Source organism: Nilaparvata lugens, chromosome 6, assembly GCF_014356525.2.
Source record: "Nilaparvata lugens isolate BPH chromosome 6, ASM1435652v1, whole genome shotgun sequence".
NCBI lineage: Eukaryota > Metazoa > Arthropoda > Insecta > Hemiptera > Delphacidae > Nilaparvata > Nilaparvata lugens.
Window position 1 is genome coordinate 46964554 of NC_052509.1, and position 26675 is coordinate 46991228.

General features: G+C 35.1%; 1 protein-coding gene across 2 annotated transcripts in view; it reads left to right on the forward strand.

Annotated features, from left to right (window-relative positions):
* Window positions 1–26675, forward strand: part of LOC111048309 (pickpocket protein 28-like) — a 100748-nt gene that overhangs the window by 66253 nt on the left and 7820 nt on the right. Inside the window, exon 1 of one of the 2 annotated variants that reach the window (XM_039430939.1) lies at window positions 26057–26409. The exons of the other annotated variant lie outside the window; for it this stretch is intronic. Within the exon in view, the coding sequence (XP_039286873.1) occupies window positions 26347–26409 (63 nt within the window). The 5' untranslated portion in view covers window positions 26057–26346. Of the gene's footprint in view, window positions 1–26056; window positions 26410–26675 lie in introns of those variants that run through there. 2 annotated transcript variants of the gene reach the window in all.

The window sequence follows — 26675 nt, forward strand, 5'->3', positions numbered from 1 at the left end:
CCGAGCCATATCGATAACATAGACTATACAACATTCAACATAGATTCCGAACATTTATAGAAATATATATAAATATTTTTGAATTGGCCTACAATTGCCGCCTATTAACTGCCGTTTTACTATTGGTGCATGCAAATTTTATTCGGTATTCATGCGCCTGGTACCTCTTATTTCCTGAATACATTAAATTATTTTTATTTGGTTTATTTGTTATGCTCTTTACATGCTAGCTAATATTCTATACATTAATATTAATTCCATGCTACCTAATAATTAGCCACGTGATCAGGTGTTTTTTCACATTGCACACTATTTGATTGCAATAGAGCTCTGACAAGGCTTTGGCCCACACCTCGATATTGCAGATCTCCGCCTGGTGTTGCTCCAGGCCGGTTTGACTCAGAAGGGAAATGGGTTGAGCAAGCAAGTAACTTTGAGGTGACCTCAGGCTTTGCATGCCACTGAAACACCCTAGCGGATGGCTGAAAGAGTTGCCTGTGAGCGTGGTAACTCCACTGCTGGGGTAATGTGTTGTTTAAGGAGGGACTTGCGAAGCTAGTGACTCCTGCCGCTCTAGGATGAGAAAAAGGATAAGAAGCTGAGAAGGAAAACCCAGCTCTGGGATAAGTATGCCCGACGACAGAGAGTAAGAATAGTGGCTGCGGTCACACTGTGTATAATGCAGCCGTGGGCGCCATCCCGTGGAAGGGTTATTTGGAGAGGATAGAAAGCAGTCACCCCACTCTTCGCGGGTGCAAATAGCCAAGCTTCGCTGGATTTCAGCTAAGCTAGCCGATCTTAACCTAGCGCCGCAGTGCAGGATGGTTTCTCACAGCTTGGCGTTGTTGTCATTTGAGATGGGTGTCTGGCTTGGAAGTGTTTCGGCCGCATTGCAGGATGACTGTTAACAGTTGCCAGAAGATCAACAGCTGGGTTTTTTTCGTTATTTTTCGTGATAGAGAAATTCTGATTGCAGATTCGTTTTCAGCAACCCCAAGTTTAGCCTGAAGGCTCAGAATGTCAACAATATTTTTAAATAATTAAAAATTATCATGAAAAGTCATTAATATGGTAGTACACCACGTTTCTGGAAACTTTTTACTGGTGACTGGAGTTATTATTGACACACAAAAATAAAAATAGTCGTGAGAAAGAAAACTGCTGATGAACGCGAATAAGATCGTCACTCCATTGTTCTATTGTCTCAGCTGCTTGGCTGAGCCTGGCTGGAGGGATCAAATAACCGACTGGATTGATCTTTCGTCTGTCCGCTAGGCGGAACTACGCCGACCATTGCTGGGTGGAAGATGTTACTGCGGCCGCTCGCATTCCCACCAACGCTGCTATTACTTGCTGTCTCAGCACCTAGTCCGAGTCAGACAAGCATCCAGCCTGCACTGCGGAGCTAGGTTTAGGTCTTGCTCAAGGTGTGAAGGGAAAGGATATAGAGCAAATGGAGGAATCAGCAGAATAGCGCCATAGTCAAGTGTACGGGGTTCCCAGACAAGAGTGACGCCAGTATGCTACTCCACTCTTGGGTTTGGAGGTGATGTGGGTTCAGATGTACCTACTGGCTTGAATAGCCATGTTACCCATTGGCACTGTGCGTGCCCACCGCATGGCTATACAGAGTGTGTCTTGCACCCTCATGTACATGGTAACTGGAATTTGTCCAGTTAACCACAACAAAGTCGGCTGTCACTGTCTAAGCAGTAGACCTGTGTTACCCAACTAGTTGCAACTGGTTGAGCCCATGTCTTTTGGATCTTACAATGCAAATCTCCTTCTAAGATGAATTGCGTTCCACTACTCCAGTAAGTTCCAGGATCCACGACTTCCATGCCCAAGAGATTCCACACAAGCCACAGATGTAGGCAACCATTAACCCTATGCATTATTACCCAGCCTATCTACCTGCACCAATGTGACTATGACCACTATCATAGAGGTGACTACACTCACCTAACTCATTAACCACCCGGGATAGACTAGACTGCTCTAGCTTCAGAAGAGAATCGAGTAGGGGGTGAGAGTGTCTACTGCACTGACTCGAGACCTTGGATCTCCTATTGGTAAGAGATCGTTCAGGCGAATATTTGATAAGAGAGCATCTAAAGCCCTAAAGGCCATCTCAATACAAAATAGGCATTTTGTGTTGTGACAGCATGTTTTGATATAATGAGAAACCTTTTGTGTAATTAGTTATTCATAATACCTTGCTTACATCAGTAATAAATTTCAATAATGTATTAGAATTGTTAATTTCACTGATGATCAAAAACTGTGTAGGAATAAAATAGAAATTGATTGAGGAATTCATTGACATTCTCATCCTCCTCCTCCTCTGCCTCCTGAGCTTCCTCATCCTGCTGAGCTCCCTCATCAATATTTGCGACAGGTGGTGATGGTGGGGGTGGAACCAGCTCGAAGGGTGGTGGGGATGCTGGTAATGGCAGGTCAACATCATGCAGGAGGATTTGCATGTCCTCCTGCCCGTCCTGTGCCTCCTGAGCTTCCTCATCCTGCTGAGCTTCCTCATCAATATTTGTGACAGGTTGTGATGGTGGGGGTGGAACCAGCTCAAAGGGTGGTGGGGATGCTGGTAATGGCAGGTCAACATCGTGCAGGAGGATTTGCATGTCCTCCTGCCCGTCTATGTCTTCTGCAGCCGGTACCTCTACTGCAGCCCACTCCTCAATATCCATTACGAGTGGTGGTGGTGTTGGGGGTGGAGGAGCTTCCACCACCCTTGGCATGGGGCAAACGACACTCACAGGTAATTGATGGAGATTGCAATCCTCCAGCAATACACAACAATAACGTCTGCATTGGTTGATGATGTACTCGTTAACTACTACAACATCCTCATCACTGGAGGAGACACTACTACATCTGCTTTGGTTGATGACATACTCGTTAACTACTACAACATCCTCATCACTGGAGGAGTCACTACTACAGAATATTCCCGACATTTCACAAAAACATGCACTTGAAAAAACTGAAAGCACCCTACCAGTATCTCTGCTACCAGGAGAATGAAGTTTGCATCCCAAGATAGCCAAACTCTCAAGTCCCCCCCACTTAGTATAAACAGGATTTGTGTGGGTCACATCCTTCTGGATAGCAAACTTTTCGTTATTGGGAGTGACTTTAATCAAAATTTGCAATACTATCAATTTCCTCATTGAATATATTAGGCAACATCCTTTCCCATTTAGATATTCACATATCTCGTTAGTGGAAGATATAACTTTTTTCATTTTGTAGAAAGATTGGACAATCTTACCACCCAGGATGTTAAGCAATCACAGCATCCTGTCTTCATGATAAAATTGTCCACATCCTGTCATGACAAACTTTTCATCATCCTGCTCTGTGTGATAAACTTGTCTGTATCCTGCTTTGATAAAATTGTGTGTATCTCTATGCAGAGATATGCAGCTATGCAGAGATATGCAGAGATCTCTATGCAGCTCATGCTCTGGCATATATCCTGTCAGGAAGAGATAGTCAAACATCCCACAAGAATTGATTATACATGCTCAACACATAGCAATATCTATCACTATATAAATGATAATCAACAACTTTGTATCACCATTATGGATAAGTCTGTGATAGCAAGAGAGCTGCACAAGCCAGCTCGTAGGAGGTTTCCTACACGAATGGTTACTGTGAAAGGTCTTGATGACCTCTATCAGGCCAATCTTGTAGAAATGTTGCCCTATGCAAGACAGAACAAAGGCTATAGATATATTCTCAGACATGAATTCTAGAGTGTAATCAAATCATTGTATCACAAGGGATAAATTTTCCCAGTTATATTTCTCAGAACAGCATCCAATAGTATTCAGTCAGTCACTGTTCAGTCACTGTTCAGTCACTGATCAGTCAGTGTTCACTTACACATTACCGCAAACCACAAAGCATACATGGACTGTCAAGTCAACATCTCAGCATGAGAAGCCATGCTACATTGTGGTTGGACTAGGCTACAGACAGGGAGACGAGGTGTGGTAGCAGCTAATATATTACAGTGAATAGCAATAAATTGAAAAAGTAGCTGTCCATTTTATTACAAGTTGTCACGTTATTCTTTATATTTAAATAACGATTAGCCTCCTGCTTGGCATCAGTCGGTAAAGCATGAGATTTGATATAATTAGGTCGTGGTTTTCTAATAGTATTCAGTCTTAAAAAATCTTGATAGGCCTAGATATGGGCTTCTCCAATAACTCTTGTAATTCAATAAATAATAAATATATATAAATGATACTTATACTATAGAGTTGAGGAATAAAAAATAAATTGCACACCATGAAAGTTTCATACATATATTACATAAATAATGCAAAGATCAGTCGAGGCAAAAAATATATATAGAGCGATAAAAAAAATATAATATAAAAATAGAACAATAATTGAAATCAATAAAAATATCACAGGCTAACTTTATATTCTAGATTTATGGCACGAATCATTACCATGTGCCTTTATCTTAAAATCATATGCATTCTGTTGCATGTAGTTGCGATATGCGCTTGCTAATACTTGTCGACTTGGATAATTCAATCAAAAAATGTGTGCTCTAAGATCAGCTTGATAAATTAGCCACTAATAATCCAAATATATATATATATATTAAAATCTCTAGTATTTAGTAGATTTATTTGTATCGCATATATATTTTTATCTCAGGGTGCAAGATTCGGCACCTGACGGAATAGGTAGAGCCATTCATCTAGTGAATTAGAACTATAATAAATTATCGCAAATTGTATTGCAAAAAATTAAATATTATATGCATATGTTTTGATAGCCTAGATTTCGTACTTCTTTGATTAAATAGAAATTTCTAAAATATTGATCTATATTTTTCTTTCAATTAAATACCTTTAATACTAATTTTACTTGCGCAAGTATTACTCTTATTAATTTCTTAATTTATAATAAAACCCTTTCGGCGAGCTAGCTTTGATCATCAGATTAATTCGAAGCACTAGGGCGCCCATCACTAATTCAAATTTAATCACTCACGTGTCGAAAATCTTCTTGTAAGCCGCCGATGTCGATCCAACTCCATGTGGTCCGGGAATATGGTAGCCGGAATCGTCTCCTCCAAGGGGTTATAAATTTAATTCAAAATGAAAATGACTTCTGCTTCACAATAGCATCACGAAGTCTTTTAAGAAATTTAATAATTTACTTTAACTTTAACTTTTACAAAATCATTAGTAAGGTACTACGCTCTAAAATATTTGGGGTCCTCTTATGGTGGCATTTGGCTGGCGAGTGCTGGTTCTTCCTTCTCAAGTTTTACAGATCCTCTTTCCGACTTTCAAATTAGCATAAAATTTAAATATCTTAGTCCTCCGCCATTTAGGTTCAAATAGATCTTACAAAAAATACCAAAATATTGCTTAGATTATATGATTAATAATTTCTTTGCATTCGAGCCATATCGATAACATAGATTACACAAATTTTAACACAAAATCTAGTACATTTATATAAATATATAGAAATATTTTTGAACTGGCCTACAGTTGCCGCCTATTAACTGCCGTTTTACTATTGGTGCATGCAAATTTTATTCGGTATTCATGCGCCTGGTAACTCTTATTTCCTGAATACATTAAATTATTTTTATTTGGTTTTTTATTTATGCTCTTTGCATGCTAGTTAATATTCTATACATTAATATTAATTCCATGCTACCTAATAATTAGCCACGTGGACGGGTGTTTTTTCATATTGCACACCATCTGATTGCAATAAAGCTCTGCCAAGGGGTTTTGGTCAGATTCTACGTTCCTCGGTTTGATCGATCTCTAGGTCACCGATCCGTGAATACATGTACATAACCTCAATCTTCAAATATTTTATATAATAATCTATTTATGAGCAATAAACTTCCTTCAAATCCTTTTTAGGTTCTTGTACCATTTAGCCAGAACAAGCTGATGCTATCTAATCTTAGTTATTATCTATTTGGCGATATTAGCCAGTTACTTTATTTCAGACCTATTACTGTTTCTGTTAGGGCTTTTTGTCTACCCAGATTTAATATGTTACACGCGCCCCTGGGTTTGAATTCAAAATATTTGAGAATCACAATGTTTTTAATGAAAACCCACCCTTCAATACATCGATATACACTATACTTTATTTATAAATTATACTCTCATACTTCTATCACAGATCGCAGACATATTTGCTGCATCTCCTTTATACCTTTATCAAATACAATAACAAATTCTCCTCCTCAACACACATAAAATATCATAAATATAAACTTCTAAACATACTCCTCCTGACAACACTTAAAACATAGTAATTTTTAAATTCGCCGCTTGCAGGGCCGCCAACTTAACTACACACATTTCATAATTCTCATAAATGATTCCTTTTAGACAATAATTTCGATTCATAAACTTCTGGGCTCATATCTTATAGTATTTCTTAGGTCTTAATATAAATAATTTTCTATACATCAGGTACAATACTTTTCTTTTGCTAATGGCTCTTTGGTTTTGGTAGCTGGTATTCACTTTAAGTCTTTTTCAGGTAACAAACGTGGCATAATTAAAAGTAATAAATATAAAACATATAAATAAATATATCGACATTAATAAATATAATAAATAACAATAATAAATAACTTTTTGGGTACAGTATTTCTTTTTATAAACATATGTTCAACAGACGTCACATATTTGATTTAGGTGGCTTTGCTCAGCTGGTCGCTGTTCTACATTTCATAGTGCTACATGTTACATCAGAATTTGCTGTCGACTTTCATAACCAACCTAACTGCTCAATTTTTTCTCTTAAAAAGGTAATTAACAAATTTTAATTTTATTATCCCCGCTTGTGTCCTTTTTTATCTGATGTATATAATTTAATTACATATTTAAAAATTGTTCTTTTCCTTATTGCAGGCTTCTAATGGCTGGAAGGAATTAAACATTGGATTGTTGCCACAAGGTCCTATACCAATATTAAATTTATTAAGGAAGGTTAGTAATCGGTTTGATAATAATGTTTTCCTTGATTTCTTATCATATTTATTTCAAATTCGACGGTATTGCATGTAAAATTTCGTGGCTTTCCCGTATCTTTTAGTTTTCTGCTTGTAGCTGTTGTAGGCTGGCTAGGTTATCTGCTGTTGATTTGTGAGGCTGTCCTATTGATAATTTTTTCATCATAAATTTAAAGCCCATGTATCTGGTGTATCTTTTAAAACAATTCCTTGATCTGATTCTGTTTTCTTCTTTATTATTTCTATTTATTCCGTTGAGTCTCGATATTTTCACTTTAGTGGCATTGTTTATAATTCTAGTTACACCAATAAACGACTTTATAATATAAAGCTTCCAATCATCTTCATCCGATACTTTCCACTTAAAAATTCATTATTAGGCTTCATCATCATAATAAACAATTCAATAATATAACACTTCCAATCAACACTAATAAATTCTTTCAACAATAACATGGTCTTAATTATAGCATCACTTTTCAATATTATCACAGCCATGGTAATCCACACAATACAATAAATCAAAACATTAATTAGTTCTTTAATAATATAATCTTTCCACATATAATAGCCCGGTACTCCCATTTTATTAATATAATTCCTTGTTTCTTTCACTCTTATTAAGCACTTTCCATTCTTCATTAGTCCATCTTCCATTTCCTTGTTGCCCATGCATGTTTCGGTTTTATCCCATTGATTTGATCCGTTTTTCCGGTCACATCGTTGATCATCTCCCTTAAAACGAATGTGCCGCGGATGCACGCCGTCGGTCCGCTCCTGTTCTCCTCGGTGTTGGTTCGATGTCCTCCTTTGCCTCTTGAAGCGTGCATGCGGCTTCCATCGGCGCGCGCGGTTCCTCCTTCGTCGCTTCTTCCGCCTCCGGGCCTTGTGATGCATGTTCTCCCGAATGCCGTCCTCCTCGTCCTGATGTCGGCTGGGTGTCCTCGGGCGCCTCCGTCTCCGGGCCTTGCGGTGGTCGCTCCTCTTGTCCTGGATGCCGTCCTCTCGGTCTTCCATCTTAGGGTCCTTGGTCCGCTTCAGTGGGGTACAATGATATGGGTGCATAGATTCTATGCGCGGGTGCATGGTGTGCAGATACATGGTGGCGGTCTCCTCCTGGCAACTGTTTTATTTTTGGCAGTGGTGGGATTTCAGCATTATTATAGTGTATCGGTTCTTGTTGTAGGGTTGTGGCCGGTAGTGGTTCTTCGGTGGCGGGTTGCTCTTCGGCGGGAAACAATATACTTAAAATGGGTTGTTGCTTGCGGCTGGTTTTAATTGCATGTTTGGCGGCGGTTTTTTGTGGTAGGCTGTCTTGTATTGGCTTCGGTTCTTCTAATACTATTTTCGGTAAATCATTTCTAAAGGTGGTGTATGATGTTAAAATATCTGGATTTTCTTTGTTTGTTTCATTGGAGCTTGTAGGTGTTATATCGGGGGTATCATATAGTCCTGGTTTATTAGCTGTAGCTTTCTGTGTATCTGGTGGCGGGTTGTTGGGTGTTGGGTTCTGTGTTTTTTGGTGATTTGATCTGGACGCATGCTCTAATGTGTAGTTTGTACTTATTTGTTGAGGTGGCGGTTTATAATTTCTGTTGTAATTGTTTTGTGTGTGATTATTATGTGAGTTTAATCGATCACGGCCATCATAGTGATTCCTACGATTGCTCTGCTGGGCATAGTGGTTGGTTGTACGATTTTGAAATTTTTCATTATTCCAGTTACCATTTTGCCTGTGCTCATAGCGGCGTTCAAATTGAGGAGCAGATCGGTAGCGATCATATGATACCGGTTCATAATTTTGGCTGTTATGCTGATTAATTTTGAATTATGTTGATTTGGTGCGTATCTCTGGTCTGAGCGGTGGTTTGATATTGCCATTGCAGACTGTATGCCATATAAATGATTTATCAGCTGCTTGCAATCAGTAATGGGTTGTGTGGCGAGTGCCATTCTAACTTGATACGGTAGCTTCTTTAAAATAATACTTGCTAATGCCGATTCATTAATGGGCTCGCTCAATTGAGAATTTTTAAACTGTAGGGCAGTGACGAAAGTGGTACATGCACCGTCTAAGTTAGGGTTGAACTCGCATGATATGATGTCCGCTAGCACGTCCAACTGTTTACTTCTGCTCCAATACTGTTCCAGGAAGACAGCTACAAACTCATCCAATGATGTAAATTCATGGGCTCTACTCCGAAAGAACATCAGGGGTTCGCCAATCAATAAATTAGTCAAACGAAGACGCCAAAAATTCCAAGAGGTAGGTGCAAGAGTTTGTACTAATTTTATCTGATCAATGAATGGTTGAGGTTGCAAATGGCGATCAGTATTATCAAATTTTCCTAGTCCTTGTAATATACTATGTACGTTGAGGTTGTCTGTTTGAATCCCTTGAGGTCGTTGTTGAATATGATTTTCTAATGCTGTTATTTTTTCCTGTGTTATCTGCCATTGACTATTATGTGTAATTTTATTTGCGTTTACTTCTTGATTTAATTGAGTCAGAGTGGATTTTTGAATTAGTAGAGTTCCGTTTAAAGCTTTACAGGTTTCAGTATTTTGATTGATGCTACCTTGCAGTTGGTTCATTTTTGTGGACATATTAATCTGTTTATTTTGTATTTCTTTAATACTGTTAATATTTTTGTCAACTGTAGTTGTTAATGTTTGATTGGCAACGGTAATTTGTTTGTGGATTTCTTGGTGGCAATCGGCCTTAATGTTATTTGTTATATCCTGAATGGGTGTAGTGATTTGTATGGTTAGGTTATCTATCCTTTCGTTGAGCTCACATGTAACCGTATCCAACCTTTCCGATAATCCTGCCGTAACTTTATCCTGACTTTCTTTCTGTAGATTTATCATTGCTTTTAATTCTTCCCTATGATTCTCTACTTTAGCCTCAATAGTATCCAACCGTCGTTCTACTGATTTTATAGCGCCCGCTGTCTCTTTCATGCCCTGTTCCATTGTTTGCTTATTTGCCTCTTTCATTTCCACATTCTCTTTTTTAATCTCCTGCATCATTTTGTCCATTGTGTTTTGTAGCATAATATTGAACATACTGCTAGTTTGTTCCATCATTACCTTTTGAAAAGGATCTAGCTCTGTGACTGAAAATAGACTTTGTTTGCTCAGATGTGACTCGGCCTCTGGAGATGCGGGTTCGGCAGGCTGCTCCTCGCCCCCTTCAAAGTTGATCTCTACTATCCGTTGATTCAATGGTGTGTCAGCGGCGTCGATTCGAGTGGATGATAGAGGTTGCAGACCTGGTGGATCGAAGACTATCGACCCGACGCTTCCTGGTTCCCTTTCTCGTGGCGTATTGGCATCTACCGTGGTGGGGTTTGATGTGCTTGGAGTCGACAAAGTGGGATCTGTGCAACCGCCGTACATATATGAAACTTCAGAGTTTGCGGGAGTGTGATTCATTATGTCAAATATGATAAATGCTAATTAAACAGTGACAAAAATGATAAGCGAAGATGCTTAAAAAAGAGACACAAACCGGGACTTACAGTGAACAGTGATGTGTAAAGTGTTTGGATACTCTTACAACAAGGTATTTATACTTAAGTTTTTTACAATGCTCTAGCGCCCCCAATGTTTTGTTGATTTATTCTTGGCTAGTTTACAGGCTGCGACTTATTTTCCAACCGGCTTAAACACCTAATATATTTTTGACTAGAAAGTAATAGCAGTTTAGGCTTATAAAATATAATCTCTCTTTATAAACATGTAATTTTTCACAGTACTAATAATATAAAATTTTCTTTAAAACATATAATTTCTCTCTATTTAAAGCTCTTGTTTCCCCAAAAAGTAATACAAATTTCCCTTCGCCAGTTTTCCTCACAACTCGTATAAGTTATCTATAATTTTCAATATGGTTATTGACTTAATTTCAAATAATTATTCAATGAGCTTGGCTCTCATCATCAGTCCCACGTTGGTACGACATGTCTTTGTGCCGTATCCGTGGCCTATCACGTTGGGCGACATGTCTTTGTGTCACGTTATTCTTTATATTTAAATAACGATTAGCCTCCTGCTTGGCATCAGTCGGTAAAGCATGAGATTTGATATAATTAGGTCGTGGTTTTCTAATAGTATTCAGTCTTAAAAAATCTTGATAGGCCTAGATATGGGCTTCTCCAATAACTCTTGTAATTCAATAAATAATAAATATATATATAAATGATACTTATACTATAGAGTTGAGGAATAAAAAATAAATTGCACACCATGAAAGTTTCATACATATATTACATAAATAATGCAAAGATCAGTCGAGGCAAAAAATATATATAGAGCGATAAAAAAAATATAATATAAAAATAGAACAATAATTGAAATCAATAAAAATATCACAGGCTAACTTTATATTCTAGATTTATGGCACGAATCATTACCATGTGCCTTTATCTTAAAATCATATGCATTCTGTTGCATGTAGTTGCGATATGCGCTTGCTAATACTTGTCGACTTGGATAATTCAATCAAAAATGTGTGCTCTAAGATCAGCTTGATAAATTAGCCACTAATAATCCAAATATATATATATATATATTAAAATCTCTAGTATTTAGTAGATTTATTTGTATCGCATATATATTTTTATCTCAGGGTGCAAGATTCGGCACCTGACGGAATAGGTAGAGCCATTCATCTAGTGAATTAGAACTATAATAAATTATCGCAAATTGTATTGCAAAAAATTAAATATTATATGCATATGTTTTGATAGCCTAGATTTCGTACTTCTTTGATTAAATAGAAATTTCTAAAATATTGATCTATATTGTTCTTTCAATTAAATACCTTTAATACTAATTTTTACTTGCGCAAGTATTACTCTTATTAATTTCTTAATTTATAATAAAACCCTTTCGGCGAGCTAGCTTTGATCATCAGATTAATTCGAAGCACTAGGGCGCCCATCACTAATTCAAATTTAATCACTCACGTGTCGAAAATCTTCTTGTAAGCCGCCGATGTCGATCCAACTCCATGTGGTCCGGGAATATGGTAGCCGGAATCGTCTCCTCCAAGGGGTTATAAATTTAATTCAAAATGAAAATGACTTCTGCTTCACAATAGCATCACAAAGTCTTTTAAGAAATTTAATAATTTACTTTAACTTTAACTTTTACAAAATCATTAGTAAGGTACTACGCTCTAAAATATTTGGGGTCCTCTTATGGTGGCATTTGGCTGGCGAGTTCTGGTTCTTCCTTCTCAAGTTTTACAGATCCTCTTTCCGACTTTCAAATTAGCATAAAATTTAAATATCTTAGTCCTCCGCCATTTAGGTTCAAATAGATCTTACAAAAAATACCAAAATATTGCTTAGATTATATGATTAATAATTTCTTTGCATTCGAGCCATATCGATAACATAGATTACACAAATTTTAACACAAAATCTAGTACATTTATATAAATATATAGAAATATTTTTGAACTGGCCTACAGTTGCCGCCTATTAACTGCCGTTTTACTATTGGTGCATGTAAATTTTATTCGGTATTCATGCGCCTGGTAACTCTTATTTCCTGAATACATTAAATTATTTTTATTTGGTTTTTTATTTATGCTCTTTGCATGCTAGTTAATATTCTATACATTAATATTAATTCCATGCTACCTAATAATTAGCCACGTGGACGGGTGTTTTTTCATATTGCACACCATCTGATTGCAATAAAGCTCTGCCAAGGGGTTTTGGTCAGATTCTACGTTCCTCGGTTTGATCGATCTCTAGGTCACCGATCCGTGAATACATGTACATAACCTCAATCTTCAAATATTTTATATAATAATCTATTTATGAGCAATAAACTTCCTTCAAATCCTTTTTAGGTTCTTGTACCATTTTGCCAGAACAAGCTGATGCTATCTAATCTTAGTTATTATCTATTTGGCGATATTAGCCAGTTACTTTATTTCAGACCTATTACTGTTTCTGTTAGGGCTTTTTGTCTACCCAGATTTAATATGTTACAAAGTAAACAATACATTTCTGGAATTTGATCAAATTGTTACATTGAGATAATTCTTATAAGCAAATATATTTCAGAAAAAATATACAACAGTTTTGCAACATGTTTCATTTCAAAGATTATTCCTTTATATTGATAATACAACATTAAGTTTAGTCTTCGTCATATGCCATACCTGCCCCTATTGCACACATCAAGAACAAATTTTTTAAATACTTTTTTCTGCCTAACCATTCAAAAAAGTCATCGTTCAGCACATAGAAAATATAGAGTGCTTCTATTTCTTCTGACAATAGTGCACATTCACATTTTGACACTTTAGGCAAACCTCCTCGGTAACATACTGGCCAATGATCAAAAAACTCTCTACCCAAATGGTCTTCTAGAAAACAGTTGAATTCATTTGCAAGATAATCATGAGACACATAACTTACTTCTCCAATTCTGCTATTAGCTCATTCAATATAGTTTTCAAGTCTTTATTCATGTTCATAAAATACTCCAATCTATCTTTGTGCGACAGCATCTTGAAATCTGAAAACATTATACTAATATTATTAAACAATTTTTTCTTTTGAATCAAGTTTTACATTATTACTTTCCAATTGCTGCAGAACATGGAATACCATTTTTGAAAAATTCTAATGTATGTGTAGCATTACGATTTTTCGAAGGTGGAACTTCACATATAATGATACTATACCCAGTCATATCAACTGGTTCTCCTGTTGGAAATAGGCCTGTGTCGGGTACTAGGTGAAGGTGTGCTCTTAGCCAGATCAATGCATGCCTCTGTCCTTGCGATGTGCACCTTACATCCAACAATAGGGGTGTTCGGGGAAGTGCATCTAGGTCTGAGGTTGAGGATGAAGAGGTTAGGCTGCTGACATCAGACATTCGCCTTTCTGGTCTAGAGGATGGTGGTTCGTCTATCATTGAGGTGGTTGGGGACGGTACAGGGGAAGGTGGTGTACTAGGTTGTGATGACTCAAGAATTGAAGGTGATCTTGAGGGTGATGACTCGAAAATTGAAGGTGATCTTAAGGGTGATGTATATTGCGGTGGAAACTGGTGGTAGGATGGAGATCTTGGACGGGGTGGTTGGGAACTGTATTGTGAAGGGAACTGATGGTAGAGAGGGGAGGAGGGGCTGACTGACTGATGAGTAAGTGGGATACATTCGCTGTATAGTGGAGGTGGGCTATCGGGTCGGGGTGTAGGAGGAGGAGGAGGGTAGGAATATGATGTATTGCTCTCCATATCTGTGTGTCTGAAAACAACATACATGCTGTTAGCATAGAATTCTCTATCTATCTGATCACAAAACTTTTCCATTCAGGAATATAAAATAATAGGACAAAGTTGCAAGTTGCTAGCAACAATTATTGAAAGCTCAGTATTGAGGGGTAGGCAAACTACTGTAACAGATTGTATTATAATTTTAAAGAACTAAGACTTGTATCAAATGATTTTTTTTTGTCAAGTATTTTGTTTCTAGTAGGATGGAGATATTGGACAGGGTGGTTGGGAACTGTATTGTGGAGGGAACTGATGGTAGGGAGGGGAGGAGGGGCTGACTGACCGATGAGTAAGTGGGATACATTCGCTGTATAGTGGAGGTGGGCTATCGGGTTGGGGTATAGGAAGAGGAGGAGGGTAGGAATATGATGTATTGCTTTCCATATCTGTGTGTCTGAAAACGACATACATGCAGTTAGTATAGAATTCTCTATCTATTGTAACATATTGAAATTCGAATGGATAAATAAAAATTCCTACTTGAAGAAATTTATAGGTCTAAGTGGAATAATAGGCTAATATCGCCAAAGATGATAACGTTTAAAGATTAGGCATGTAAAAAACATATTAAAAAACCCAGACAAAAATAATTCAATGTATTAAGGAAGTAGGAGGTTCCTAGGCGCATGTATACTATAATAATTTGCATGCACCAATCAAATGGTAGCAATTGATAGGCGGTAATAGTGAGCTGATTCAAATATATTTGTATATATTTCTATAAATGTTAAGAATTTATGAATTATTGTTGTACAGTTTATGTTTTGGATATGGCCCAAAGACAGACAAATTATCAAAGATGTAACATAAGTAATAATTAAATAGATCGGCACAAACTATTTGAGCCTTGAATGGTGGAGGAACAGATTATTCAAATTTTATGTAAATTTGGAAATCGGAAATGAAAATTGTGAATTAGAAAGGAGAACTTCCCCACTTGCCTGCCAACCACTACCATGAGATGTCACCAAAAATTGTAGAGCGCAATATCTTACTGTTCCTTTAAATAACTTAAAGTTAAATCAAATTATTAATTTTCTCATGAGACTTTGTGATGCTATTGTAAAGGGAAAGTCATTTGAATATTTTTTAATCCCTGGAAAGAGACGACTTTGGCCACCAATAATCCAGGACCACCAGGAGTTTGGATCGCCATCAGCAGCTCATAGAAAATCCAGCATGTGAGTGAATAATATTTGAAATAGTGAGAGGGTGCCCTCAGTGCTTCGAAATGAAATAAGAAATCAAAGCTAGCTCGTCGAAAGGGTTTTAAAAATTAAGAAATTGGTAAAAATACTTGCGCAAGTTTAAAAATGGTATAAGAGATATTTTATTGAATAGTAATGAGTCAATTCATATATCAAAAGATACACCAATCAAAAGAATACTAATTCTAAGCTGATAATACAAATGTTCATATGATCATTAATTTTTATAATATAATTTGTGATATTATAATGTAGCTCTGATTCATTAGATAAATTGATCTATCTATTTCCGTCAGGTGCCGAATCTTGCACCCTGAGATATATAATATATATTTATTGGAAACTATGGAAATTAATATATATTTTGATTATTGATTTGTCAATTTATCATGCTCTGATTTGAGAAGTTTATATATGAAATAGAATTATCCAAATCAACAAGCATCAGCAAGTTGATGTCAAAGCTACATGCAGACAAATGCATATGATCAAGAAGTGAGAGCACATGGTAGAGTTTCGTGCTATAGAACTCAAAAAATAGTATTAATCTGTGATATTTTATTGATTTCGTTTCTTGTTTTATTATATATTTTTTTGTCGCTCTATATATTTTTGCCTGTAGGATATAAGTTTTATATATATATATATATATATATATATATATATTATATATATATATATATATATATATTTCTATGAATTATCAGTATTATATTATTGGGAAAGCTCATGTCTGAGCCTATGAAGATTTTAGTGAGATTATATCCTAGTAAAACCGCGACCAGATTTTATAATTATTAAAATAACTCTCATGCTCTACCGATTGACGCCAAGCAAGAGGCTAAGCGTACTCCACCAAAAGTAACGTGACATAATAACATGTTGTACCCAACGTGGGACTGATGATGAGAACAGAGCTCATTAAATAATTATTGAAATTAAGTCAAGACTATATATTGATGATAATAACTAAAGACAAGTCTAGGCATATTGGAATTTGTCGTGGATGGATAATAGATATAAGAGTATTGGGGAAGGCAGGCAATGAAAAACTACTTTTTGGTAATCAATAGCTTTAAACAAGAAGAAATTATTTTATAAAGAAATTTTTATTTATTATTGTGGAAAATATATTTTTTATAGAGAGCTGTTATATTTTATGGGCCTAAACTGCTAATCTAGTCATTAATATTTTGTATATAAGCCGATCAGGAATCGACATTCCAATATTGGAGTACCAGAGCATTATAAAAAACTTAAGTATTAATACCTTGTTCATGGTTATCCAAGCACTTTGCACATAACTGTTTCACTGTGAATCCTCATTTGTGTCCTTTCTAAATACTCTTTGCATATTATTCATCACTTTTAATTAGTATTTGACACATTAGCATAATGAACCACACTCCTGCAAACTCCGAAGTTTCATATATGTACAGCGGTTGTACAGATCCCACTTTGTCGACTCCCAGCACATCAAATCCCACCATGGTAGATGCCAATACGCCACAAGAAAGGGAACCAGGAAGTGTTGGGTCGATAGTTTTTGATCCACAAGGTCTGCAACCTCTATCATCCACTCGAATCGACGCCGCTGACGCACCGTTGAACCAGAGGATAGCAGAGATCAACTTCGAGGGGGGCGAGGAGCAGCCCGCAGATCCAGTATCCCTGGAGGCAGAGGCACATCTGACAAAACAGAGCATGTTTTCAGATACATATCTAGATCCAGCAACCAAGGTAATAATGGAACAAACTACCAGTATGTTCACTATCATGTTGCAAAACTTCATGAGTAATATGATACAAGAGATTAAAAAAGAAACAACCACAATTAAAGAGACAAATAAACAGGGCTTGAAAGAGGCAACGGACACCATACAATCATTAGGACGGAGGTAAGATACTATCGATAGCAAGGTAGAAAGTCATAGGGAGGAACTGAAGGTAATGCTAAATTTGCAAAAAGAAAGTCAGGACAAAGTTACGGCAGGATTGTCAGAAAGGTTAGATACAGTTACTTGTGAACTAAACGAAAGGATAGATAGTCTAGTAATACAATCCACAGCACCTATTCAAGAAATAACAACCAGCATTAAAGCTGATTGCCAACAGGAAATTAAAAAACAGATTACAGCCGCTAACCAAAATATCTCTACTACAGTGGATAAAAATACCAATAGTATCACAGCTATTCAAAATAAACAAACCAGTATATACACACAAATGAATCAATTACACTGTAATCTTAATCAGAACACAGAAACATGTAAAGCTTTAAAAGGAACTCTGCAAATACAAAAATCCACTATAACTCAATTAAATCAAGAAGTAAATGCTAATAAAATTGCAAATAATAATCAATGGCAGATGGCACATGAGATAATAACAGCATTAGAAAATCATATCCAGCAGCAACCTCATGGAATTCAAACAGATGGCATAAATCCACATAGTATACTGTAGGGACTGAGTGAATTTGATAATACAGATTGCCGTTTGCAACCTCAACCATCCATTGACCAAATAAAATTAGCACAAACTCTTGCACCCACCTCTTGGGGTATGTGGCGACTCCATTTGACCAGCTTATTAAGTGGCGAACCCTTGATGTTTTTTCGGAGTAGAGCCCATGAGTTTACATCATTGGGTGAGTTTATCGCTGTCTTTCTGGAACGGTATTGGAGCAGAAGTAAACAGTTGGATGTGCTAGCAGATATCATATCATGCGATTTCAATCCTAATTTAGACGGTGCATGTACCACTTTCGTCACTGCCCTACAGTTGAAGAATTCTCAGCTGAACAAGCCGATTAATGAATCCGCATTGGCAAGTATTATTTTAAAGAAGCTACCTTATCAAGTTAGAATGGCGCTTGCCACCCAACCCATTACCGATTGCAAACAATTAATAAATCATCTATATGGCATACAATCTGTGATGGCAATATCAAATCACCGATCAGATCAAAGGTACACACAGAACCAACATAATTCAAAAAGTAATCAGTATACCAGCCAAACCTATGTACCAATATCATATGATCTGAATACATCTAAATTACGAATATATGATACCCCCGATATAACACAAACAAGCTCAGAAAAAACAAATAAAGAAAATAAAGATACTTCAGCATCACATAATACTTGTAGAAACGACTTACTGAAAATATTATTAGAAAAACAGAAGCCAATACAAGACAGCCTACCACAAAAAACCGCCACTCACCATGCACATAAAATAAACTGCAAGCAACATCCCCTATTAAGCATACTGTTCCCCACTGACGATCCATCACCGCAGGAAGAGCAACCCGCCACCAAAGAGTCACTATTAAAATAATATAAACTGTCGCCAGGAGGAGACCGCCACCATGCACCCGCACACAGAATCTACACACCCGCATCAGTGTACCCCACCAAAGCAGATCAAGGACCCCAAGATGGAAGAATGAGAGGACGGCATTCGGGAGAAGAGGAGCATGCACCGCAAGGCCCGGAGAAAGAAGAAATGAAGGAGGAACCGTGTGCGCGTGTACTGGCTGCATGCACGTTTTAAACGCCCGAGGAGGACACCAGACCGATACCAGGATAGAGGACAGGAAGAGATCACCAATGTCATGCACCCGCAGCACATTCGCTTTGAGGAAGATAATCAGCGATGTGACCGGAAGAATGGGCCAAAGAAATATGATAAAAACGGAGCTATTAGAAGGACTACTATCGATTCATGCATGGATAATACTGAAATGGATTACTTATGGGGACTAATGAAGAATGGAAAGTGTCTAATAAGATCAAAGGAAATAATGAATTATACAAAGAAAGTAAAAGTTCCTGGCTACTATATGATGAGAGGTTATACTATTAAAGAGATAATAAATGTTTTGATATGGTGTGTAATGTTTGTTATGGCTGTGATATTAATAAAAGACTGTGTTGTAGATATGATGGAAAATATTGTATTGTTGTTATTAAAAGAATCTACTATTGATGATTGGAAAGTTAATATTATAAAAATGTTTATTGTTGTGAGCATAATGATTTAGAACTGAAATCGAGAATATTGAATGAAAATGAAAGGAAGGATGAGTTAAGACTACAGGATGATTGGAAAAAGAATGGATTAAAAGGAACTACCATAAATGAAGCAAGGAATTGTTTAAAAGGATATACCAGATACAAGGGCATTAAATTTATGATGGATAAATTATCAATTAGGACAGCCTCATCTATCAATAACAAACAGACAGCAGATAACCTAACCGGCCTACAACATAGCTACAAGCAGAAATACAAGAAAATATGGGAAAGCCATGAAATCTTTACATGCAATATCACATAATTTGAAGTAAATACAATAAGAAGTCAAAGGAAAACATCACTATCAAACCAATTACTGACCTATCATAATAAATTTAATCTTGCCATAGACCGCATGGCAACAAATCCAACGTTTTTATCCCTCCCAGCCATTAGAAGCCTGAAACAGTCAAAGAACAATTTTTTAAGTATGTATTTTAGTAATCTACATCAAATAAAAAAGGACACAAGCGGGGATAGTAGAAAATAAATTAATTAAATTACCTTAAATGTGGGAAATGTGATGAATAGGTTAGTTTGTACTGTAGAACTGAAAAACCAGAGAAATATGACGTCAGAGACGGAAATGTAGATCAGTAGCCAGCTGGGCAAAGTCATCTAGATTGAAAGTATGTAGCACTCAAACATATGTTTATGAAGACAAGTTTTGTACCCAAAAAGTTATTTATATATTGTTATTTATTGTATTCATTAGTGTTAATATATTTATTTATATGTTTTATATTTTATTACCATTATTTTATGCCATGTTGTTACTAAAAAAAACCTCAATTGTACTAGTTACCATCAAAGCCAAAACCATGTTGCAAAAGAGAAGAATTGTACCTGATATATAGAAAATTATTGATATTAAGACCCAGGAATTGTAATGAAGTATAAGCCCCAGAAAATTTGTACATCGAAGTTATTGTTTGAAAGAAATTTATTTTATGAGAATCAAGTGTATTTTATGAGAATAGGTTGGCAACCTTGCGAGCGGCAAATTTGAATCGACTCACTGAGTCGCATAATGTAGAATCTAGCCAAACACCTTGGCAGAAATTTATTGTAACTAAATGGTATTATTGCAACTAGAGGAACCAAAAATCCACATGGCTAATTGTTATAATACGAGAAACAACCTATAATCTTTAGAAAATTACTTTGCATGTAAAAAATGTATTAAAAAACCCAGATAAAAATAATTTAATGTATCAAGGATGTAGGAGGTTCCTAGGCGCATGTATACTATAATAATTTGCATGCACCAATCAAATGGTAGCAATTGATAGGCGGTAATAGTGAGCCGATTCAAATATATTTGTATATATTTCTATAAATGTTAAGAATTTATGAATTATTGTTGTACAGTTTATGTTTTGGATATGGCCCAAAGGCAGACAAATTATCAAAGATGTAACATAAGTAATAATTAAATAGATCAGCACAAACTATTTGAGCCTTGAATGGCAGAGGAACAAATTATTTAAATTTTATGTAAATTTGGAAATCAGAAATGAAAATTGTGAATTAGAAAGGAGAACTTCCCCACTTGCCTGCCAACCGCTACCATGAGATGTCACCAAAAATTGTAGAGTGCAATATCTCACTGTTCCTTTTAATAACTTGAAGTTAAATCGAATTATTAATTTTCTCATAAGACTTTGTGATGCTATTGTAAAGCGAAAGTCATTTAAATATTTTTTAATCCCTGGAAAGAGACAACTTCGGCCACCAATAATCCAGGACCACCAGGAGTTTGGATTGCCATCAGCAGCTCATAGAAAATCCAGCATGTGAGTGAATAATATTTGAAATAGTGATAGGGCACCCTCAGTGCTTTGAAATGAAATAAGAAATCAAAGCAAGCTCGTCGAAAGGGTTTTAAAAATTAAGAAATTGGTAAAAATACTTGTGCAAGTTTAAAAATGGTATAAGAGATATTTTATTGAATAGTAACGAGTCAATTCATATATCAAAAGATACACCAATCAAAAGAATACTAAGTTCTAAGCTGATAATACAAATGTTCATATGATCATTAATTTTTATAATATAATCTGCAATAATATAATATAGCTCTGATTCATTAGATAAATTGATCTATCTATTTCCGTCAGGTGCCAAATCTTGCACCCTGAGATATATAATATATATTTATTAGAAACTATAGAAATTAATATATATTTTGATTATTGATTTGTCAATTTATCATGCTCTGATTTGAGAAGTTTATATATGAAATAGAATTATCCAAATCAACAAGCATCAGCAAGCTGATGTCAAAGCTACATGCAGACAAATGCATATGATCAAGAAGTGAAAGCACATGGTAGAGTTTCGTGCTATAGAACTCAAAAAATAGTATTAATCTGTGATATTTTATTGATTTCGTTTCTTGTTTTATTATATTATATTTTTTTGTCGCTCTATATATTTTTGCTTTGATTTATTTTTGAGATATTTGTTAATATATGTATCAAATTTTTCATGGTGTACTATTCATTTATTCCTCAATACTATAGGATATAAGTTATATATATATATATATATATATATATTTTTTTATGAATTATCAGTATTATATTATTGGGAAAGCTCATGTCTGAGCCTATGAAGATTTTAGTGAGATTATATCCTAGTAAAACTGCGACCAGATTTTATAATTATTAAAATAACTCTCATGCTCTACCAATTGATGCCAAGCAAGAGGCTAAGCGTACTCCACCAAAAGTAACGTGACACTATCTAATCACAAAACTTTTCCATTCAGGAATATAAAATAATAGGACCAATTATTGAAAGCATCAATTATTGAAAGCTTAGTATTGAGGGGTGGGGCAAAACTACTTTAACAGATTATACTATAATTTTAAAGAACTGAGACTTGAATCAAATGATTTTGTTTCTAAACTATCAACAGTTGGGGGATGGCTACTTGAATCAAATTGAATATTTTCATATACCAATACCAACAGCTTTGCAACAATTTATTACAAATTGTACTACAAATTTTGAAACAGCTAATACTTGCATCAAAGGAATTCTTCAGGTTAGGAATTTTGTTGCCAAACTTTTAGCAGTTGAGGAGGGCTACTTGATTCAAATTGAATATTCTCAAATACCAACAGCTTCTTGGAACAATTAATCACAGATTGTATTACATATTTAAAGGAATTCTCCCTCTAGTTTCTTCATAGGTATTTTTGTTTCTAAATAAAAGAATTATAATAATAAATTGGTACTTATGTTTTCACTTTACACTACTCCTGAATCACAAACTGCACTGAATCACAAAATGCAAAACGCAAAAGACTCACTGATGTATCTCTCACACACACCAATTGGTAGCACAATGACAACAGGACTCCCAGTGGCAGTCAATATAATATACACAAACCGACTCCCACCATCACAGCAGGCCTTGGGATTTAATTTTTTTTTTCAATTTTTATTTAATTTTAATCAACTTTTATTTAATTTTATATAATTTTTTATTAATTTTAATAAATTTTTATTCAATTTTAATTGATTTTTATTTTATTTCAATTAATTGTTATTTAATTTTTTGCCCAGCCATACATATTGTTTGCTAATTTTTCCAGCCATATAGATTGATTACTATTTTTTATTTAGCCAGACTTCCCATTTTTATTCTACTCAATTTTTATTTAATTTTAATAAATTTTTATTCAATTTTTATTGATTTTTATTCAATTTCTATTCAATTTCCTGCCCAGCCATACAGATTGTTTGCTAATTTTTCCAGCCATATAGATTGATTGCTATTTTTTATTTAGCCAGACTTCCCATTTTTATTCTACTTCATTCAATTCTAATGAATCTTTATTCAATTTTAATAAATTTTTATTTAATTTTGATTAATTTTCATTTTATTCTTATTTAATTTTAATTAATTTTTATTCAATTTTAATTGAATAGGTTAGGTTTGAATATGGAAAGTCAGGTTAGGTCAATTTTTAAACTTTTTCTTTTTTGGTATGGGGGTCGACTTGGGTGACCTTGAGGTTAGGTTTGGTTGAGCTGGGGGACCTGGTCGTCTTGGGTGACCTTGAGGTTAGGTTTGGTCGACCTGGGTGACCTGGTCTTCTTGGGTGACCTTGAGGTTAGGTTTGGTCGACCTGGGTGACCTTGAAAATAAAAGGGGAATTCTGTCGCAACCCTAGGTTGCACCAGAATCCCCATTTTTATACTACTTATCCCACATTCCAAATCACTAAAAAAGATAGAAAAGATTGGCATAGGTCTACCCGGTATACCCCTCAAATCATTTTTCAGTTATTCAACAAATAGATTACTCCTAGGTTTTTTTTGAAAAAAAAAACCCGTAACTTAAGCATATTTTAATGGAGGATGACATTAACAAATATTTTAATATTATAGTATAATTGAATTGTAACCTTGTTATTATATAAAGATAAGGAAGCTTATTGTAAATATAGTACAATAGTTTAGAGGTTTCGCTGAAATTCAATTTGTTATTAGTTTTTAAGGCCGACTGATGTTATTCTCGAGAGTTGTGTGCATATATTTAAAAATTATGTTTCCCAAACAGGTTTTTAACTTTGGGCTTTATTGTTTTGAAGGATATTTATAAATTTTTGTTTTGTAAAATTGTATTGACAATAAAGAAGTTTCAAATCAATCAGATACCAAACCTTACTATAGAAAATACAACTAGTTTTAGACAGTTAAATGATTACGGTCTTTCTCAAGGAACTGTTTTATCTCCCATTCTCGCTCTTCTATAGCCTATATTAATGATTCAATCAAATTTGAATTGAAAAATTGTGTGACACTCACTTTTGTGAATGATACCGCTCCAATATTTACCGGACTGTCTTGGGAGGATGTTAAGAAAACTACAGAGTCGGGATTGAAGACTTTTAAGACCTAGTTAGTAGTTAGATGAGCACATCCTCACACTTATTCTCATGCTTAAAAGCGTCTTCATGACCTTCTCTCCCAATATTGTTGGCCAACCGCTTGATCTAGACCACATTCTTATATACATGATTTAAACTGTAGCCTACTCTTTCAATTTCGAATAATAGCTGTGGCTGCTCAAAATTTAAGAGAGAAGAACATTATTTTAAATATCTAGGCGTTACCTATAGTTGATCAGCTTTTGCGATGGGATATTCTCATAAATAAGCTTTGTAATAAACTCAAGTAATGGATCAAAAATTCTATATAATATCAGCATGTTGAATAACATAGCCGTTTCAAAATTAGTTTATTTTTCCTACATTCAATTTCATCTCCAGTAGCCTATATGGTATAATAATTTGGGGTGCATCTTATTAGAATCACTTCAATAAGTTATTCACCATCCAGAAAGCATTATTAAAGGCCATTTTGGGCAAACCTGTACGATTTCCATGTGACACAGTATTTTCAATTAATTAAAAATGTTTTGACGGTTGAGCTTGAGCAGCTGTATACAAAGTGAGTCATATGTATGGGAACCCTTCAATGCGTTTTTCGCAATTTATTCCAAAATAAACAAGTTATTGAATTTACAAAAAAATGTTATGTTTTATTTATGAACGATATGGGAAATAAAATGGTTATGTTTGGAAAGATACATTTTTTTGAATTTTTAAGAGAAGTTATAGTCGAGACCATTTATGATCTGGAAAAAAACGGAGTTAGCACTTTCAACAACTTGCTTATTAGACCACTTAAAAATTTCAGTTGCCACTTTTTCTCACTCTTTTAATAATCTTAACAATTAAATTGAAAAAGATTATCAAATTTAAATAAAAAAAGGGTACCGAACAGATATAGACTGTTATAGATAATACTGTAACTTTCAGGATAAGTTTGGTTAAATACTCTACCTTTTGACGTACAATTGAATTCCAACCCCACATAAGGAGGTGACTTAGGGGTTGTAACTCGAATATTTCAAATGTAAACACCCATTGTGTGGTACATAATTTTAAATGCCTTTTTAAAATAAGAAAGATAACATCAATTAAAATGTTCTATAATACTTTTATCCAAAATGGCGGCTGATTGAAGTACCTATTAGTTTTTAAGAAAATGAGGTGTTGTAACTCAAATATTTTGAATGTTAACAGCCATTGTGTGGCACATAATTTTCAAGGCCTTTCTTAAACAAGAAAGATTACATCAAAAATGTTCTATGATAGGTACTTTTATCCAAAATGGCGGCTGATTAAAGTTTTAGTTTTTAAAGAAATAATTAATAAAGTTCATTCTACCGCCATTTTGGATAAAAGTATCATAAAACATTTTTATTGATGCCATCTTTCTCGTGTATAAGATAGAAAAGTCGTGGAGATCAATACAAGTGTAGATTTTAGCTACCGTATTACATAGTTTTAGTTTATGTTAGTGGTGGGGATCATATTGAATGGGAAAGGGATTTTAACATTTTATGGGAGTATGATTAAGATTATTACCATAACTAAAAACAGTCGATATATATGCATAACTTCCAAGACCGTTATTGGTATCGGTTAAATATGCTTAATTTTCCAGTCTGTATTAGGCAATATATTATTATTGAGTAGTGAACAAGAACTCTGACATTTCAATTATACCCAATGATGATTTTTTCCTATCCCATAGAAAATTAAAATTGAACTTCGGTGCTCGTATATGCACAGATTACATTCAATCTTTCGTTAATGAACACTTGCTGGAGAAGATGAATGATCTGAATAAAGATGAGTTATTAGATTCTGAGGCTACCTTGAAAATCACCCTCAAGGTAAGGATTACTTAACCATAATGATTACTCAAAACTCTGTCATATTTCCTTTGGCATGCACATTATTAATAAACAATATGCCTACCCTACATATAGTATACTTGATTATGGTCTATCATCATTTTCAATGGAAAACCGGTACTTTAAATACTTGAACGTTCCGGAACCCACAACTCTCTTCAAACTTGGAAAATTAAAAATTAATCATCATTAAAAACTCCATAGAAGATCACATGTACTAAAGTTTCATCTGGATTTCAATCTGT